Here is a 15,741-nt window from a genome sequence, read left to right on the forward strand (position 1 = left end):
TTCTATTAAAAAACAGTAAATCAAAATTCAAAAGTGAATTTGAAAATTTTATTGAAACATAATAAAATTGGTTTTAGCAGTGATAATGAGATATACTTTTAATTCACAAAGAATATTCATGAAACTGATTTTTGCGAGAATTAGGGAGTGATTGGTAAGTGTTGTGAGTGTTTTTTATATCTCATTTCTTTTCTACTTCTACTTTAATTTACCAAGTTTTTAACAAATAATTTAAAGCTACAGCTCTAAACTAAATATGAAATAAATGGTTTTGAAAACTAATTTTTCTAGAGTTTTATATTTAGTGCTTTGAAAGTTATTATAATAAAATCTACAGTTACATAGTAATAAAATATACAGCTACTATTCTAAATCAAAAAATTAAAACTACAACATTTGCCAATCTCTTTTGACCGGAAGGGGATAAGTAGGAAGCTGAATTTTCAAATAATAGTATAGAGATGGTTTTTTTTAATCGATATTATAGAGATGATATTTATCGATGGAATGTGATAAAAAGGAAAAGGAAATCTTTATCCACATTAACTGTTTGGATTAGCTTAAATCCTTCTGAGATTATCTTCACTTCTTTAGTGTTAGACATCATATACATAACAACCAATAGCTTAGTAGTTGCGACGTAAAACTTGGTCAGTTGGATATCAATTATAAATTAGCCCCACAATCAATATAATCTAATGGCAATTTGATGAGCTAATATGTCTGCGCGAGGTCATACCCCACACCTACTGTCGGCAGCCGCGTAGTATGCCAAGTTTTTTTTTTTTTGTCAAGTATGCCAAGTTATTTATGGTATATATAATTTTAGTAAATCATCGATATATATATAACTTTCGCATCGATTTTAAATTTATTAACTCGTTTCACTTTCCACAGATCAAGGGCGAATTTTAAATTACAGACTGATTGCATTACATATTTCATGAAATATTTAGTAAATATTTGCGTGCGTACGTTCATATATTGATAGACATTCATTGTCTATTTGTGTTTCGTGTTTTTGAAGTATTTGCGATAAGTTTTTGGATAAGAGCTACTTAAAAGGTTAGCCCAAATATATAACTACAACTTTTTGTTTGTAGAGTTTAGATAACGATGATTGCTAAGCGAATAAGTTACACACGGTTTCGAAAAAGACTGAATTAAATTCACAAATGTAATGTGTTCAGTATCTCCAACTTTTGTTGTATATATAGTTTTATATCCCTATCAATGAACCCTTTATAGAGACATAAATTAAGAATGCCAAATTTACAAAACAAATCACTAAAATTAAAATAATCTCTGGTGTTTTTTAATAGTTTCTGTTTTATTTGTTTCATCATGTTTAATAAATAACTTACTGATCCTGTTCCCATTGTGGATTCTATGTAACTGGTATTGAACAGATATATATATATTACAATTATTATTAATTAGATTGAGTTAAAAGTCTACCAATCTTAACAATCGTGCATAAGAAAGTGCTTATCCGGTCTAGTTTATGATAAATCTTGTTTGCAATACTGATCCCGACTTATTAGTTCTTCTACGAAAACATGCATGTTACGTTTTTACTCTTTACTAAAAAAAATAAAAATAAATGGTAAACCATTATTGGAGAGAGAATGTGAAAGTTTCGGTGACCACGCGCTGTAAAAATTTAGTGTGGTACGGATTCGAATTCGAGTTCCTTGGGAATCCACGGAACGTCTTAACCATCCGACCACAGACGTGTGGTTTATTACTCTTTACTAGATGTATCAAGTTAACCATATATTAACATATACACGACTTGTTATGTTTCTTTTTTTCAACCACGTATATGAATAAAAGCTCCAAAATATAGTATATGAATATGAGCTCCAAAATATAGTGTTAGTGAAAATGGTTTACAATTTTGTGAATGATACCAGTGACATCGTTGGTTATACAGGAAACGATGTACATTATAAAAAGCACACTTGTCTTGATTTTTATTTAAGAAAAAAAAACACTTGTCTTTATTTTTGTCAAGAGAATAGTATAACTTATGAAATTTGTGGCAGGGTTAGGTACTTAGGTGTATAATAATGTTCCTTGTTATTCAAATTTCAAGCAGCCAAAGAAATAATTTTAAATTTTATCTTTTATGGGAGATATCTTATCTTTGTTCACGAGCCAATTAATTTCGTATTTATAGGTATAAGAGAAAGAGAGAAAGGGATAGACGTGGAGAAATGGAAAATTTATGCCACGTCAATCTCACGCATTTGCATCCCATTTTTACGTTTTTGATTAGCCAAATGCCAACTTTTCTCTTCAAGTTGCTCAGTGTTCACACGCGAGAATTAAGTCGATATAATAAAAGGTTTGTACGTCTGCTTAATTACTATTTACTACTAGTATTTAGATCTTAATTACCGCCTAATGTCAGGTTATCAAATCCATCGCGTGCAAATGGATTTTCGTGTAATTTTTGTGAGAGAAATGTACATTGCCGATTAGAATATTTGTACTAGCTGCTGGGAATTTTTTTTATGTAAGGAAAAATATAGAGAAGTATAGTAGGAGTGTTATATTGACATAAAACACGTGATCATTTAATTAACTAATACGCGATAAACCTAAAAGCGCCTAACATAGCTATTTTGTCAGAATTCAGCATCAGCTAATTAGGTAATTATTAACTTTACATTATCATATAAAAAATTATCAAGTCACGGATTTTGCTAGATTCTGCAAGATTTATAGCAGCGGAAAGAAAAGTATGGGCCACTTGTGTACCAGATAACATACAAAATCAAATAAAATCAAGTCATATAAAGGTGGTCTAATAGCCAATTTTGAGAGGAAAATGAAGAATATAGCACTTATGTTGACATTATTAATTTTCTTAGTAATTTCTTCTTTTTCTTCCGGTTTTGTCTATAAGAAATTAGGTCAGATGATGCTAAAAAAAAGCATAATTCATTGAGTAACCAGTTGCCCTAATTTTTTGATGTTCTACTTGCCTTTTATATAATATTATTGTATTGCCGGTCCATGCTTGAAACCGGGGAAACCTACTAAAAAATGAAATTAATAATTATTGTTCTCCAAAAATATGTCGTGTCCCTTTCAGATTCATATCCATTTGAATAGTTTCACCTCTGAATGTCTCCACATCCCAATTTGCGCTGATCCTTGCCGACAAGATTTGTTCAGTGGCGATCACCTCCATCTATACAAACGACGCCATCATCACGATCAATTATTTCATCGCCACCACCGTATGTTCTTCTCTTCTATTTACTGTATCAACAACAAAATTCATCTCTTTGATGCGGTTATATGTACTATCTCCACTGATATCGCCAGATATACTTATATTTTGTCGCCGTGAATGACCTAAGTTGATCGGAGAAGATGAACAGTTTTTTTTATTTTGTTCTATTCTATTCGCATATAGAATAAAAATGTGAAATAATATGTATTATGTTTTTTCTATTCCTATTGTGTAATGCGATATACTATGCTACTGTTCTATTTTATCATGTTCCATTCCATTTGATGATTACTAAAGAGTGTTTTATTTTGTTTAGAAATATAGTTTTTGAACAAGTAAATATCGTACTAGTTTAATATTACATAATTTAATTTAATTTTACATAATATATGTAATTTTTTAGACTTTGATATTTGGGTTTAGGGCTTATATTTGGGTTTAGGATTTGGTGAATATGGTTTAGGGTTTAATATTTAGAATGTGAGAGGATATGGTTGGGGTCAGCATTAACTTCTTCCATGAAATCATAGACATTTTATTATTTCACCAATATATATCATATTATTTATTTTGTTCCATTCTATTTGGGTTTAGGGTTTATATTTGGGTTTAGGGTTTAGTGAATATGGTTTAGGGTTTAGTATTAGAAGGTGAGAGGGTATGGTTGGGGTCATCATTAACTTCTTCTATGAAATCATAGATATTTTATAATTTCACCACTATATACCATGCTATTTATTTTGTTCTATTCTATTTGGGTTTATGGTTTATATTTGATTTTAGAGTTTAATGAATATTGTGTAGGATTTAGTATTTATAAGGTGAAAAGATATGGTTGGGATCAGCATTAACCTCTTCCTTGAAATCATAGACATTTCATTATTTCACCAATATATATCATGCTATTTATTTTGTTTCATTCTATTTGGGTTTAAGGTTTAAATTTGGGTTTAGAGTTATGTATTTGAGTTTAAGGTTTATTGATTAAAGTTTAGGGTTTAGTATTAAGGAGTTGGGGTGGTATTTGGATAATGTTTAGTATATAGGGGTTAGAGTTGGGATAATGTTTAGTATTAGAGTATGTGACTGAGATTAAAAATCAGTATTATTTCGGTGATGTGGAATAGAACACTGAAACATATGTATGTAGTCATAAATATGTGACGTGGTTCCTTATATTCTCTCAGATGTGATTTAAATATTAGCTATACTTCAATTTGTTTACGTCATCTAATCTTCTATCTTTTACCGGTTACTTGCATCAACTAAGGGTATTACCAGATCAAATGGACCTTAAATGTTACTTACCCAATTACGTTAAAAACAATGTCATTCTCTTAATTTCACTTCAAATTTTAGCTATTTGGCAAATTGACCCTTTGTCTATTTTCCAAACCAGTTGAAGGTAAAAAAATATGTCACTTAAATAAAACAAAATAAAAATTGTTGTGAAATGAGTGGTGATTATAATATCGACGATGATGGTTACTAAAGTGCTATTATTTAAATAGAATAGAACATGGTAAATGATATATTTCATTAAAACATAAAATAGTTTAAATATATTATATTATATTTACCCAAAATTAATAATAGCATAAACATAACTATTATGATAGACAATTTAACAATATAATATAAAATCACTAATTCCTAAAAGACAATATAAATCTTAAATCCAAATATCAACTTATGCAAATAAAATAGTAACAAAAAAATAATATAGTACATATTGTTCAAATTTTGAAATGTTTACATTTGCAGAGAAGGAGGTAATGTTTACCTCAATGTCAACCCAAAACTTTCATAAATTAAAACCAAAACACTAATCACTAAACCCTAAAAGGAAATATAAATCCTAACTCAAATATCAAAATATGCACATAGTATATAATGTGAAACATTATCAGAATAGAATAGTAACAAACAAAATAACATAGTATGTATTATCCAAATTTTGAAATGTCTATAATTGCAGAAAGAGATAATGTTTACTCCAACTTCAATCTAAATCTTCCATAACTAAACCCAAAATACTAATCAGTAAACCGTAAAAGGAAATATAAATTCTAATCCAAATATCAAAATATGCACATAGTACATAATATAAAAAATTATCAAAATAGAATAGTAACAAACGAAATAGCATAGTATATATTGTTCAAATTTTGAAGTGTCCATGACTGCAGAAATATATAATGTTTACCCCAACTTCAATCCAAATCTTCCATAACTAAACCCAAAACACTAATCACCAAAGTCTAAAAAAATCTAAACCCTAATTCAAATATCAAAATATGCACATAGTTGATAATATGAAATATTATTAAAATAGAATAGTAACAAACTAAATAACATAGTAGACATTGTTTAAATATTATAGTACAACCATGAATTTACAATACTAACAGAGATAATAGATTCAGAGGTTCTTGTGGTGATTGTGGTGATGGATGCTCAATGATGAATGTGAGTATGAATGAAGTGATAATAATTATGAAAAAATAATTGATTTTAAAAAACAGTGATGCTTATGGAGAAGATAAATATGAAACACAGTATGGAGTTGGTGATGAATATATTGTAACGGTGGTGGAAGGAGAGATAGTGGAGTTGAAAGAAGAGTAATGGTAATTGATAATTAAAAAAAAAATATTTTGATTTAACATTAACCGGATGATAAGGGTAATATAGTATATATTTCAGAAATAATGAAGGTGTTTTTTTGTTAGATACTTAATTATCTTTTGTTTTGTGGCTACACTACCTAATTTCCTTATAAAAAAATGTTTAAAGAATGAGTTTTTTTTGGGGTGCAAGTTTAAAGAATAAGTTATTCAGCTACTTGACTAATTAAGTCCAAGAACTCGCTATAAGTTCCTCATGTTTCTTTCACTCCAAGTTGCTTTTGTTATTGGTCAAGACCAACCATGGGACCAACCACCCATACATAATTGCATACATATCTTTTCATCTTGCTATTGGTTGAGAAGCTGATAGGCACATTATTATCAGATTAAAACTCAAATAGTTTTTTTTTTGACAAAGACATTAGTTGTTATGATATGTTTAGTAAGCTTTATAAACACAGTTTACTTAGTTGGTAACAAAAACCTTACATAACATGAACTGATACATTGGAGAAACTACAAAAAATTTAGTTATACCAAAGTTATTCGCACCAACCATCATGAGAAATATCTCAACAAAAAATTTTAATCTGCAACTATAATTTTTAAGCAAAATTTCAGATAATTGTTTTTGAAATTTAGTAGAAACTGAATACAGAAAAAATTATATAAGGTCATGCACATTCACTTACTAATCTGGATGATAAGAATTTTCAATATATATATATATATATATATATTAGTATATCAGAAGTTTTACACCGATTTTCTTTGCTTAACCATATAGCTGCTCCCATGCCACAAAAAACAATGCTGGTAAATATAAAATAATATTTACCGATATTTCTAATTCATAACATAATTTTAGTGAAAAAACTATACTATTTTAATGTAGATTTAGCACTATTTAACTTTCAACCATAATACCAACTTTTATACCAAAACTGTTGTTTTGATTTTTATATTATTAATTCAATAAGTTTATGATTACTTAATATATATAATAAAATTACTAGTGTAATTATATTGCATAAAAATATAGTACATAAAATATTTCTTTTTAAATAAATATTTACTAGTTTATCATATATATGTTAACAATTTCTTTGTAAAACATACTAAGAAACATGAAATAAAAATTCAAACAATATATATGTTACTCTTCCTTTAGATATTTATTTACGGAATTTTCTCTGTTTTAAACGAGCTCAGCGAAAACCCGTGCTCCCACTATACAAAAATGTCATAATCATAAATAATTGCAGCGACTTTTGTTTATCTATTTATATTCTATCAATAAACAATGACGAACGCAGTGGCGTCACCGCAAAAGAAAAAGAAACTTCAAGGTCAACTAAGTCAACGAGCTCTATAAATACAGTAGGTGTTTACATATTTACCAAATTAAGTATACAACTTTCTATGTACGTAACTCAAATGGGCCGACATGTTTTAACTTTTAATTTTTGGTAAAAAGGTTAAGTGACATTTTTTAGCTTTTTAAGAAATCACAGTGCGTTACACCATTGACGCTCATACACTCAAAGGCATCGTTTACAATGCTACTGTATATTTTGAATTTTATTTTATTATATATTTAGAAAATGAAAAGTAGAAATGACACTTATATTTTCTTGGTTCTAACTTCTAAATGACAATTTTTATATTTTAGATAATATGGATATTAGATCGTTAAACTTTTGATACAATATCGACAGACTTGATGTTACAAAGAAATTCGAATTTAAATCTTCACAGTTAGCATCATAGACCAGCCTCAATAGACTACAATCTCTATATAACCCGTAAGCTAAAAACCTTCACAGTTAGCATCATTCATAGACCAGCCTCAATAGACTACAATCTCTATATAACTCGTAAGCTAATAACCGTAGCATGATCTTATGAGTAGTCACCCTATAAGAGCTGGTCCTGAATGTGGAATAAAAAGACAATAAATTTGCAGGACACAATAAAGTATATTTAGGCCTAAACAATGGCTAAGCTACTTGTTGGTGTAAATGGGTCAGATAATACTTTATATCCTTAAGCCCAATATTGTCAATTCTGATACGAGTACATATTACCTAATCTATAAACCCCGGTCCAATATTGGTTTGATTCGATTTAACATCTGCATTAAAAAAAATTAACGAAACAAAACTACATCGTTTTGATATTTTGAAAAAAATGATGTCATTAAGGAGTATCAACTTAGCCTTGTTCAACATTGAAACATCATTCAACCACTACACAACCTTCAACTATTAACTATCGCTACAATAAAAGTTTATATTAAATACTTTTGACAAACAAACACATAATTTTCAACTCATCTTCTTCGTCATCAATCCTAAGAGAATTTACAAAGCCAGAGCCTTCACACCATCCATCGCGTTTCATCACACACCAAATTGACAATTTACTCTTTCAGAGAATTCTGTAATGGACATTCGATTCAAACTCAATAAATTAACACTAACGAAGGACCAACAAAACTAAAATTAAAACCATCCCATGGTGAATCTGGAGGAAGAAGTACTGTGGAGTGACGGAGTTGAATTCCGAGAAACGCCTATCGAGAAGCCTAGTGACGACGAGAAATAGAGCTGTGGTGAGTTTGCTTGTCGGAACTATTTAGTCTACGTATTACAGTAGTGGAACATTATTGTTAAAATTGTAATTAGTTTAGTGATTGAGTGCATCAGTGAAGAACTCAATATCTTGGGTTCAATTCCTTTTGAAAACTAATTTTATTTTTCTAAAAGTATCAAAACGACATCATATTGTTTTTTTTTATTTAAAAATAAAAGAATTAGACAGATGTCAAACAGAATCAAACTAATTTCCTACATGGCGTCTACGTAAACACCACATCAGCAACTAAACCAAAATTAATTCTGGTTATGTAGCAATTGACTACATTTTAATAGTATGTGTATGAAATTTAAAATTTACACTAGTTTATGGTATTTAAGCTTGATTAAAATGTTCATGTATGAAAAAAGAGGAAGCAGTAAGTCTATAAGGGAATTGACTGTTTTTCCTTTGTTCTCGTAACTTATAACTTTTGTGTGTTCTTATATAAAGAATATTCCATATACATATATTATATATATGTTAACAAATTCTTTGTAAAATACTATTTGAAATCAAAGAAAATTCTGAGATGATTTGGCGAAACTAATTGAACTGATTTGTGTGGTCTAGGAGGAATATTTGATAAAAACATCTATTGCAAGGGCTTTGAACATGATAATGCAAAAGCGCATTTGTGCTCTAAATTTTTTTTTTTGTTTTTTTTTGCAAGTCCATATTTTATTCAATAGAAATCGGGTTATAAGGATGCACAAACCCACACAAAAAAAACTTCTCCCGGTTCGGCTCAAAAAAGAAAACAGCCCACTACCAAAAAAGCCTGATAAAAAAAGGTTGTACAACTCCAAACATACAAGATCAAACACCAAGTGGAAAAAAGCGAGACCTCTCATGGCCCCAAAATCTGTACCCGAGACAGAGGATCCAACCTTAGCCTGATAACTAGCTTAGTCTCTGCAATGATGGCCTCAGGTGGACGAGCAACATCAATATGGATTCTTGAGTTCCTTTCTTTTCCGATCAAATAGAGGCGAGTTTAGTGCAGCAACCTCACAATCAAGTTCACATTCTTATCTCTTGATGAGTTTTTCAACCATCTCAACCCGTCGTCGAAAAGGAGTGGTGGGGAGATATTCAGTCTAGAGACGAAGAAAGACCACACTTGCATATTGTAGTCACGATAAAAAAAAAGAGATGATGTCTGATCTCATTGTAGCCAACGCACAACACACAAGTTGGAGGCACCGTCAGACCCCTACGAAGGAGTCTATCTCGTGTAACCATCCTATCTCTTGCTGCCACCCAAGAAAGGAACACATGTTTCGGGATACGCCCTGATAACCAGACAACCTTGTGCCAAAATACTTCCATCGTGCAAGGAAATAAAACCTTCCAAGTCTCACTAGTGGAGAATGTCTCTAAACCGCTGGCCATTAGTAAGCCAAATATATGTATCATCCACTTCTGAATCTTGTATTTGTGCTCTAAAGTTTGATTTAGTTATGCTGGTTATAGCCAGTGTATGTAGAGTTTGATTTAGTTGTGCTCACAATGCAACAATGTTTCGGATAATATACTGCAAATTCTTTTTCCGAATATTTACGCGATGGAAAGTGATACATCGGTTGGAGTAGTTATCTAATCTACATGAAGAATTAATGGCACCACGACACCTTATCATCAACCTACGATTCCCATGAAACAAGAATAGGCCAACACGTTAGTCTCAATCAAAATTTCCAGAAAACAATGGAAGAAACCATGTCTTAGCCATGACATGACCTCCATAAATAAAAGAGCAAATTCCCTATACAGAAAAAAATTCGTTAGTGAAGAATGATCCAAAATTGTAAGAGAGACCTACATTTAATTATATTTGTTTAGATATTCTTCATTTTTATTCATCAGTGTATCACGGCGACGTGTATTTCTTCATAATTTTGAGATTTTTTTTTGATAAAATTTTTCATTAATCAGATATTCGAAACAACAGATAACAAACAATTACAAAAAATAAAAAAGTTAGGGAGACAACAACAAAGACTTTGAGAAGAATTAGATAAAGATGTTTTCACAGAAAAAAGACTAAGATTAGTCAATCACCGGTCCAAATTTGAAATAGAGGGTCACCAACATCATAGCCTAGATTTCACAGTCCTAAGCATTTATCTTTCAAAGAAGAGATCAGTTTTTACACAACATGATGAGGCGGTTTTGTTAGACCGTCATGAATGCAACAGTTCCGTTCTCGTCAAATCTCGTATATTGCAACCTGCCAAGCTTGTAGCATGAGCTTACCAAGTTGAGAGTGAGAGGCATTATGGAGCCATGGTAGAATCAGCTCCCAAAATAAAGGAGGAGCAGTAAGGTTGAGCCTAGTTGTAAGCATGTTTCATATATGTGCAGAGTATTGACATTAAAAACATGTGATTTTTTTATTCAAAGTGAGAGCCACAAAGAATACATGTTTTTCGATGTCAAAACCCCACGATAATAACCTGTCAAATATTAGGTTTCAATTGAGGGTGAAAAGCCAAGTGGTTGAAGCATGTCGCAGAATAGCTGCCTTATGCCATATTACAAGGGCCCAAGAACAAGGAGGCTTCCTAATTTTGATACATTTCCAGACTAGTTTGGAGATGAAAGTTTTGTGAGGAGTATCTTTAATGCACCAAAGAGGAAAGTTGCTATGATTCAGAAGAGTCAATGATGTTAAATGAGAATGAAGCAAAATTTGACGCTCCGAACGGGCTGGTGGGAGCATCCATCCGAAGGTAGAAAAGGTCTCAGAGACTCTTCCAAAGAGAGGAATCCTTAAGCAAGAAGGACCATCACTTTCTAGGTTATGGTATAACGGACCAAAGGGAGTCCAAAGATTCCACCAAAAGAATGTGGAATCTCCCCATCCAATTTTGATAGAGATGAATTTAAAAGTATTATCCCTCAGTTTAAGAAATTTCCTGAAAATCCATAAGTAAAAATATTTCTTTTCATTTAATTACAAACCAAAATTGTGTCTTAGATAGATATTTCCTTCTCAGAGAGGAGTCTCCATAAAATGAATTGGCAAAGTGGGTTATTCTTCCAAAACAGATTCCAAAACCCCGGAGCTGAACAAAGATGTTTTTGAAATACTGACTTCTGGACCCGACATGTCCTCAAACTCTGATAGAAACTTTAAAACACCTTCAAGAGACTTTTGGTTGATTGCAAGATTTTGAGTCTTGACTTTATTAATAACAAAAAATTTCGAGTTTCACATCTAAATCATCAGCTAGAAGTTGAAATACACCATCAACATATTGTAAGCATAGTCTGAAAAAAATTTGGCTTGTGTTAGAGATGATTTAGTAATTAGTAGACATCTATTCATTTTCCTTAGCTAATACATACCAACCATGTCATTTTCAAAATTGTCGTTGCTACGTGTTAGTTGCTACGTTGTCAATGCACCACCATATAATCTCAACTCGAGTGGAATGTCTAGTTTGGTATACCGACGTGGATCCAACACACATAAACAAATTATAATTCATGGATTCTGTACTCTGCTAAAACTCCAATTATTTCATCCTATAAAGAAACGTTAAATAATGATTGGATATAATATTATAAGATAAATGGATTACTAATCTCCTGAATTAGAAGATTATTAGAAAATGAACAAATAATAAATACAAGAAAATAAGTTTACAAAAAAATAAAACAAATACAAGAAGCTCAGTTTGAGTTACCTTTAAAATGACAGTTTTCACTTGACTGTTAATATTTGGATCCGAGTTATGTCCAAACTGAAAAATTAGGTTCCAAATTTCAAAACAAAATTTTATTTCATCTTCTTTTTTTTTTTTACAATTCATCTAACCACGTTTCGATACAGGAATTGAGCAAGTATGAAATTTTAGTTTAAGAGCTTTTAAAGTTTGCTTTCTCACGTGGACGACGGAGTTTTTGTATTATTTCAAATTAATGATCTTAAAAGTATTTGGTGGAAAATCAAAGAGGAAATAGGGGGACATACATGTACGGGGTTTGTGACCATATAAAATAAAATAAAATAAAACGATGGCTTTTGAAGATTTTTTCACATCGTATTAATGTTTAAACCTATTTTCTAAAATTAATGTTTAAACCTATGCATTCTGAATTCAGAGAACTGCGAATGATTTAATATAAGGAAAAGAGAAAAAATTATAACAAAACGATAATCATTTATTATTAGTTATTTTTATCAGAAACAGTAGATTAATCACTAAATCCTGTAAAACGAGAGAATCAAAATAGCACAATATCAACGTAATAATAAGATTCAAAAAAGAAAGAACTATAGAATCACATTGTCGTTTTGTGTACAACCAATAATAGCATTGATATATCTTAACATTCTATAGATTTCTTTCATACAACTCACATACATTTTATCCGGCTGAAGTTCTAATACTGGTACAATGGCACACCGATACAAATCACCACTAAAATATTAATCTTCTATCTCTGAATTTTGAAAATGATGCGACACTTAACACAAGTGGATGGTGAAAGACAGTGTCGGGTGAGTTGGGGTGCATTTCCACGCGCGACCTCGACTTGTTGTCCCTACAAGTACTCTCGCTTCTTCAACTTCTTCTTCTATAAAAGAAATACCTTTCTTTCTTTATTTACACTCTCCCAACTTCAAACTAAAATCATTACAACTATACAAAAATCTCTATAATATCAAATATGGGAGTTTTAAAGAGGAGAGTTTCAAATAGTAGAGGACTTGGTGGTGTTCTTAGAGAGCAAAGAGCTAGGCTTTACATCATCAAACGATGTGTTGTGATGCTCTTATGTTGGCAAGATTGATCCAAGTGGTGATTCTTTGAAGCTGAACCGGAGCAAACCGATGATAGCAAGAAGTTATGAACGATAAACACTGGTTTGGGTGGTGTTCAAAAAAAGAAAAAAAACACTGGTTTGGGTTTGCTTGCCCATCGTCGATCCTGGGGGGAAGAAAGATAAACAGTTTTGATATGGGCTATATGTTTATAGTTGGTTGTGAATTTGTAAAAACGACGAATAAAACGTTGGGATAGTTTTGTAATGGCTTCTGCCTTAGTTCTATAGCTCCTTAATTCGCCTATCTCACACATAATCTAACTAAGATCAGTTCTTATTTTCTTATTTTTAATTTCTTTGCTTTCATAGTTTTACTAGGTGTTTTACCCGCCATGCGGGCTTAAACATTTTCATAAATTTTTGAAAAGTTCTTTGTATACTATTTTAGTTATATTGTGTTTTCCAAAAAGAATTATTGCGATCAATTTAGTATCATCTATGCATTGTCTACTCTCGAATATATAAATATATATATTTCTGAACAATTAAATATTAAAATATTTTAGTGGTATAATTTAAATTTGGGTCTCTAGTCAAAAAACAAAACTTGTTTCCAATTTATGTAAAGAATATTATTTTTTTGAATGAGCAAAGATTTAAGGATGGTTATTGTTTTAAGAACATTAACTTGTTATTTCTGAACAATTAAATATTAAAATATTTTAGTGTTATAATTTAAACTTGGGTATCTAGTCAAAAAACAAAACTTGTTTCCAATTTATGTAAGGAATATTATTTTTTTGTGAATGAGCAAATATTTAAGGATGGCTATTAGCAAATAAATATTTGAGAACTTTAATTAATTGTTTATTAATTCGAAGATTTTCAAATTTTATCAAAATTCTTTATTTATTTATGATAATAGTTTTTCATTCTATTTTAACAAAATTTAACTTTATTAAAATATAATTTCCCTTTTTTATTCATAAGATACAACTTTTAAAATATTTTGACAATTAAAATAATGGATGTAAGATTTAAAATCTGCTATGTAATTTGTATTTGAATATCACAACAACAACTTACATAGCGGTAGAGTTTAGGTCTTTCTAACTTTAAGTTTTGAGATTATTTTTTAGTGTTTAGGGTTGGTAGAGTTTTAGCATTAGATGGGATTTATGGTTAGGTTTATGTAGGGTTTTAAGGTTAGGTTTAGGCAGGGTTTAGGGTTAGCAGGGTTTAGGGTTAGGTAGGGTTTAGGGTTAGAAAGGGTTTAGGGCTAGGTACAGTTTTTAGGGTTAGGCAAGGTTTAGGGTTTGAAAGGGTTTAGGGTTAGAAAGGGTTTAGGGTTAGTAGGGTTTAGGGTTAGGTAGGGTTTAGGGTTAGGTAGGGTTTAGGGTTGGTAGGGTTTAGGGTTCGGTAGGGTTTAGGGTTAGGTAGGGTTTAGGGTTACGTAGGGTTTAGGGTTAGGTAGGGTTTAGAATTGGGTAGGGTTTAGGGTTATGTAGAATTTAGGGTTAGTATGGTTTAGGGTTAGTAGGGTTTAGGGTTAGGTAGAGTTTAGGGCTAGAAAGGGTTTAGGGTTAGAATGGTTTTAGGGTTAGGTAGGGTTTAGGTAAGGTTTAAGGTTAGTAGGGTTTAGGGTTATGTAGGGTTAGGGTTAGGTAGGGTTTAGAATTAGGTAGGGTTTAGGGTTAGGATGGTTTAGGGTTAGAAGGGTTTAGGGTCAGTAGGGTTTAGGGTTAGTAGGATTTAGGGGTAAAAAGGGTTTAGGGTTAGGTAGGGTTTAGGGTTAAAAGGGATTTAGGGTTAGGTAGGGTTTAGGGTTAGAAATGGTTTAGGGTTAGGTAGGGTTTAGGGTTAGGTAGGGTTTAGGGTTAGTAGGGTTTAAGGTTAGTAGGGTTTAGGGTTAGTAGGGTTTAGGGTTAGTAGGGTTTAGGGTTAGGTAGGGTTTAGGTTAGGTAGGGTTTAGGTTAGGTAGGGTTAGTAGGGTTTAAAGTTATGTAGGGTTAGGTAGGGTTTAGGGTTTGGTAGGGTTTAGGGTAGGTACGGTTTAGGGTTAGGTAGGGTTTAGGGTTAGGTTTTAGGTAGGGTTTTAGGGTTAGGAAGGGTTTTAGGGTTAGGAAGGGTTTAGGGTTAGTAGGGTTTAGGGTTAAATAGGGTTTAGGGTTAGGTAGGGTTTACGTTTAGGGTTAGATTGGTTTACGATTTGATAGGTTTAGGGTTTAGTTAGGGATTAGGGTTTAATTTATGTAGGGTTTAGGGTTAGATAGGGTTAAGGTCTAGGTTTAGGTAGGATTTAGGGTCAGGTAGGATTTAGGGTTTGGTTTAGATTGGGTTTAAGGTTTGGTTTAGAATAATGCTTAGAATTATAGGGTTTAGGGTTTGTTTGTTTTTTTGTTTATGCATTTAGTGGTGAGTTTTTTGGAAAAAATTTTATATTAATAT

At 31.3% G+C, this 15,741-nt stretch overlaps 1 protein-coding gene across 1 annotated transcript; it reads left to right on the plus strand.

The window, feature by feature from the left end:
* Positions 1–13,107: 13,107 nt before the first annotated feature.
* Positions 13,108–13,638, plus strand: LOC106352448 (small polypeptide DEVIL 6-like). The gene has a single exon (XM_013792079.3). It carries the CDS (start codon positions 13,198–13,200, stop codon positions 13,318–13,320), a length of 123 nt encoding a protein of 40 aa, XP_013647533.1. The 5' UTR covers positions 13,108–13,197; the 3' UTR covers positions 13,321–13,638.
* The last annotated feature ends 2,103 nt before the right edge of the window (positions 13,639–15,741 follow it).

Source organism: Brassica napus, chromosome A6 (genome assembly GCF_020379485.1).
Source record: "Brassica napus cultivar Da-Ae chromosome A6, Da-Ae, whole genome shotgun sequence".
Lineage (NCBI taxonomy): Eukaryota > Viridiplantae > Streptophyta > Magnoliopsida > Brassicales > Brassicaceae > Brassica > Brassica napus.